Below are 5,890 nucleotides of genomic sequence, written 5' to 3'. Positions count from 1 at the left end.
TATATACATATGTAAGTGCAGCTGGTAACAATAAGTTCTCCTCTTTTTGGAATGGGTTGAGAACATTCTGAAGATCAGGGAGCAGATCTCCGCCAGTAACCGCACGTCTCCTGCTCCTTTAAGCTCCTTTCTGTGGAGAGAGGGGGTTACAGTCAGGGCGGCTGTGACTCACAACCATCCCAGACTTCATCTTCCAGCTGATTCTCCATCCGTCTTCCTCACGGTGAGGAGCTCACGTTCGGGTCCCAGCAGCAGGTACAGCATTTCCTCACATCTTACCTTTCTCTATAATTTATTTTCCATTTTTGGTTGGATTTGTCGTTGGGACTCTTGACATTGTCTTTGTATTGTAACAAGTCTCTGAGATATTACAATGGAGCAGGTTTAGGGGTTGCCCTATGAAAAGCTCCCGGTGGCCCATTGTCTTGTAGGTGGTGAGTTGACGTAGGAGGTCATAACCGGATGCAACCAAGAACTGGGACCTAAGACTACAGCGCCAAGACACACACCAAACCCATGTTCAGCAACACTTTCAAGCTCGATGGGGGGTAATTTAAGAAAGAGGTGGACACTGGATATGGACCAACCAACGACATCTCCTAGAACAGTCCTGATTGACCTTCTTCTTCTATTACCTGCTGTAGGTTCAGGTGGACATTGTGCCAATCCACAATCTAACATCTACAGGACAGGACAGAGTGTGACAGTCACAGATCACCATGGACTTTATACCAAAAACATTATGTTTGACAGAAACAGGGATTTTGTACTGAAGTTCGTAGAGGACTTGTCTAAAATTGTGGAAATTTGGAACATGGAATGGTACTGAATGTCAAAATACTTAGCAGATGGCATGGTACCAAGCTTCTACCTAATGGGCAGGTGGTGAGGTTCTTGAACTTACTAGATACATGGGATTATACTAAAATTCTGCTTCTTAATTGGTAGGAGGCATGGTGCTAAAGGTCTACTTACTGGTAGGTGGCGTGTTACCAAAGTTCTACGTACTTGGAAATTGGAGTGGTACCAATGTTCCAGATGGCATGGCACTGAAATTCCACTCACTTGGAAGGTGGCACAGTGTGAAAGTTTCCTTATTGAGTACGTGGCATGGCACTGAAGTTCTTATTTAGTAGCTGACATGGTACTAAGGTTCTGCTTATTGGTAGGTGACATGGTAATGAGGTTTTACTTTCTTGGTACTTTGATGCTAAAGTTATTTTTTAATAGGTGGCATGGCACTAAGGACGAGATTACTTTGTAGATGGCATGGTACTGAGGTTCTTCTCCTGACCTGAAAGATGTTATGGGACTGAAATTCATATTATTTGGTAGGTCATATATTTTGAAGTTTTACTTCTTGTCAATGGCATGGTAAAAATGTTCTGCTTGTTTGCTAAGTGGCATGGTACTAAGGTTCTTTTTGGTAGGTGGGATGATGCTATGGTTCTTAGTTGATAGGTGGCATGGTTGTAAGGTTTTTACTTGGTAGGTGACATTGTGCTATGGTTCTTACTTGGTAAGTAGCATGGTTCTAATGTTCTGCTTACTTGGTAGGTGGCATGGTACTAATGTTCTTACTTGGTCACTGGCATGGTACTAAGGTTCTTACTTGGTAAATGGCATGGTATTGAGGTTCTTACTTGGTAGGTGGGATGAGTCTATGGCTCTTAGTTGATAAGTGGCATGGTTCTAAGGCTCTTACTTGGTAGGTGGCATGGTTCTAAGGTTCTGCTTACTTAGTAGGTGACATGGTACTAAGGTTCTTGTTTGATAGATGGCATGGTACTAGGGTTCCTATTAGGTAGGTGGCATAGTACTAAGGTTCTGCTAACTTTGTAGGTGGCATGGTACTAAGGTTTTTACTTGGTAGGTGGCATGGTACTAAGGTTTTTACTTGGTAGGAGGCATGGTGCTAAGGTTCTTACTTGGTAAGTAGCATTGTAGTAAAGTTCTACTAACTTGGTAGGTGGCATTGTACTAAGGTTTTGTTTAATTGGTAGGTGGCATGGTACTGAAGTTCTGCTTACTTGGTAGGTGGCATAGTACTAAGGTTCTGCTTACTTGGTAGGTGGCATGGCACTGAGGTTCTGCTTACTTGGTAGGTGGCATGGTACTGAGGTTCTGCTTAATTGGTATGCGGCATAGTAGTACGGTTCTGTTTACTTGGTAGGTGGCATAGTACTAAGGTTCTCCTTACTTGGTAGGTGGCATGGTACTAAGGTTCTTTCTGGGTAGGTGGCATAATACTAAAGTTCTGCTTACTTGATTGGTGACATGGTACTCAGGATCACCTTACTTGATTGGTGGCATAGAACTGAGGTTCTACTTACTTGATTGGTGGCCTAGTACTGAGGTTCTCCTTACTTGATTGGTGACATGGTACTGAGGTTCTCTTTACTTGTTTGGTGGCATGGTACTGGGGTTCTCCTTACTTGATTGGTGGCATGGTACTGAGGTTCTCCTTACTTGATTGGTGACATGGTACTGAGGTTCTCCTTACTTGATTGGTGGCATGGTACTGGGGTTCTCCTTACTTGATTGGTGACATGGTACTAAGGTTCTCCTTACTTGATTGGTGACATGGTACTGAGGTTCTCCTTACTTGATTGGTGACATGGTACTGAGGTTCTCCTTACTTGATTGGTGACATGGTACTGAGGTTCTCCTTACTTGATTGGTGACATGGTACTGAGGTTCTCCTTACTTGATTGGTGACATGGTACTGAGGTTCTATTTACTTGATTGGTGGCATAGTACTGAGGTTCTCCTTACTTGATTGGTGATATGGTACTGAGGTTCTCCTTACTTGATTGGTGGCATGGTACTGGGGTTCTCCTTACTTGATTGGTGACATGGTACTGAGGTTCTCCTACTTGATTGGTGGCATGGTTTTGCTTATTTACTTTCCTATCTAATAGGAAAAATAAAAATATTGTCAATCACTTGTGACATTCATAATTTAGGAGGGTAAATATAAAATAAAAATGAGTATGAACGCTGTGTTTCTAGAAGGAGAATCCATGCAGGTCCTCACCACCTTATAGTATGGGGTGTGGTACCAGCCATTGCTAGGACTGCAGTCATGGAGTGGTTTGTACTTATACCTGATAATAAGTAGATTCTTCTATAGAATATTGAGTTACAAGTATATAGAAAAGCCAAAAATGAGACATTGTTATAAACTGTAATATGAATAATAGCTGACGCACTTGAGGTCCACGCCATTGTCTCATCTCTATTGTCTCATAAAATGTATATTCTTTCCTCCAATGAATAATGATGGTTTGTACTAAGGTCAGACTTGCTCTTTTTCAGACTCCACCATCATGGAGCAGTCAACTCTTTTCCCATCCTCACCCAACCCTTTGGCCCTAGAAATGGAGAGTGAAGAAGAAGAGTATGTCCCCACAGAAGATCTTCCATCAGAGCTGGAGACTACACTCCGGTACCTGTCCATTATCATTTACAGCATATCCTTCCTGCTGGGAACCATTGGCAATGGCTTGGTGATCTGGATTTCTGGATTTCGGATGAAGAGGACTGTTAACACTGTGTGGTTTTTGAACCTTGCCATTGCTGATTTCATCTTCACGTTCTTCTTACCGTTGAGTATTGCCTATACAGCCCTTGGATTTGACTGGCCCTTTGGCACCTTACTATGTAAACTCAACAGCACGGTGGCTTTCCTGAATTTATTTGCTAGCGTCTTCCTCCTTACTATCATCAGTGCCGACCGTTGTGTTTCTGTGGTAAGACCAGTATGGGCGCAAAACAATAGGACCATCAAACTAGCCAACATCATAGCATTATTCATTTGGTTAGTTGCCTTTTGCCTCTGTTCACCTTACCTGGCCTTTCGGGACACCATAAGAGACAACGAAACCAATGTGACCCATTGCTATAATAATTACGCCTTTTCCAGTGACTTTGATGACTTGGAGGTGGTGGCTCTCAGATCGATGAGACACCAGGTGATGATCTCTGTCCGGTTTCTTTTTGGTTTCCTGCTCCCTTTTGGGCTTATCTTAGTTTTTTATTCATTGATGGCCCTCAAGTTGAGGAGGAGTCAACTTTCTTGGTCCAGTCGGCCATTCAAGGTCATGGCCACTGTGGTAGCGGCTTTTTTCCTCTGTTGGTTCCCCTATCACATTCTTTCAGTTTTAGAAGTCGTCATGCACCACTGGGACAACAAAACGTTAAGATCTGCGGTTCTTATAGGAAGTCCTTTGGCTACAAGTCTGGCTTTTTTCAACAGCTGCTTGAACCCTTTCCTATATGTCTTCTTGGGGAGAGATTTCAAGGAATCTTTGAGGAGGTCCATCCTTTTGGCCTTTGAAAGCGCATTTAGCGAAGAACATGGTAAAAACAATTACAGCCAAGGGAAATCAAGATCAGTCTCCGACCAAGAGTCTCAGTTTACCTGACTGAGCCTGGACTCTTCACATTGAATCTTTGGTGGAGAATTTATGTTGACCATCTCAAGATTTCTACAGTTCCAGATGTGAAGATCTAAGACTACAGTTGTGTTCATGCAAAAACTTACCGAACTATGGAACACTCACTAAATATCCTCTTTTCTAATGTGATGTTCTATTATTTGGGTTTTTCTAATGGTTTCGATTGTCTTGACTACTCAATCCAATTGGTTTTCGAGCTAGAGGGTATCGAGAAGGTGTCAGATTTGCCCTACGATTGCTTTTAGATAACCAAATATGTTTTACGTAAGATGAGCCTTTAGCTGAGGTCAATTTAATTATTTGCATTGCTTTGTGTTCATGTACCGGAATAACCCTCTGAAATGGCAGTCCTATGTAAATCCACAGGTAGCGTAATGTGATACATTGTATTAGTGTCAAAGCAAATTCAGTTGCATTGTAGCTCATGAAATGTGTTTCTATAGTTTGCATAGATGATGTTTTGGGGGCAAAAAACATTTTATTGCAGAATATTACCGTGAACCTCTCTGGGTGATAACTGGGAGCAATAGACTGTATAATGGAAAGAATTTAGGATTTAGTTCTTGTATTTTTCTATCTGCTAAGAGTTCCTTATTTTTCTAGTAATGGAAATGGTACTGTGGTATTACTACCAACTTCCTCTCTTGAGTTCATGTAAACCACAAATAGTTTAGATCTGCCAGTCCTATTTTCCAACTAATACATAATATAAAAGACCAACTAAATTTACCATTATTTTAAGAGGACATAAATATAATACTTAATGGGGTTGTCCAGTTTCGGGCAGGTCGGGCGCTCGGATGGGCTCAACTCGCCCAACGAGTATAATGGAAGTCAATGGGGAATTTGAACATTTTCCGGTAGACCCTCCCACGAGGTTCAGTAGGGCAGGAAACTTACTGGAATGGATGGAAACAGCATGGGGAAGACACTTGGACACATCTCTGACTCCCAGATCACTGCCGGGAACAATGTTGGCAGAGTATTATGCCACTTTTACACACTTACAATGAAAGATGCAAAACCAAACATAATATGGATTTTACTGGAAAAAAATGTTAGGAAACATTCCTTCCTGTATAATGACTTGTATATATTATGCAAAATAAAAAAGAGAAAAAAAACCCCTTCTCCATCCCCTTAGGCTATATTCATACACTCATTGCTTTCAATGTTGAAAAACTGTTGCAAAAAAGGTGAAAAAATTTACAAAAAATGCAGCGTTTTTTTATTTCAATCAGGTAAAAAAAATCAATTGTGTGCATTAAAGTTATGATATCTCATCGCTTGTGCTGATCCTGTAAAAATCAGTTTTTAAGTTGTATAAAACTCAGGAAAAAAAATGCTGCAAAAAAGACGCCGCAAAACTGCAACATGTGAACATAGCCTTTATAGCAGTGGCATCACTCATTGTATTTCCTCTTCGCCTA

The 5,890-nt window shown here is 41.3% G+C and overlaps 1 protein-coding gene across 1 annotated transcript; it reads left to right on the top strand.

Annotated features, from left to right (window-relative positions):
* The first annotated feature begins 220 nt into the window (after nucleotides 1-220).
* LOC142255952 (chemerin-like receptor 1) lies at nucleotides 221-5,653 on the top strand. Its single transcript, XM_075327415.1, has 2 exons — nucleotides 221-255; nucleotides 3,319-5,653. The coding sequence occupies exon 2, from the start codon at nucleotides 3,330-3,332 to the stop codon at nucleotides 4,425-4,427; it is 1,098 nt and encodes a 365-aa protein (XP_075183530.1). The 5' UTR covers nucleotides 221-255; nucleotides 3,319-3,329; the 3' UTR covers nucleotides 4,428-5,653.
* Nucleotides 5,654-5,890: the final 237 nt, after the last annotated feature.

The sequence above is a fragment of the Anomaloglossus baeobatrachus genome, chromosome 11 (genome assembly GCF_048569485.1).
Source record: "Anomaloglossus baeobatrachus isolate aAnoBae1 chromosome 11, aAnoBae1.hap1, whole genome shotgun sequence".
In the NCBI taxonomy this organism is placed as follows: Eukaryota; Metazoa; Chordata; class Amphibia; order Anura; family Aromobatidae; genus Anomaloglossus; species Anomaloglossus baeobatrachus.
Note: the sequence above shows the minus strand (reverse complement) of the source record. Positions and strands in the feature narration are given on the sequence as shown.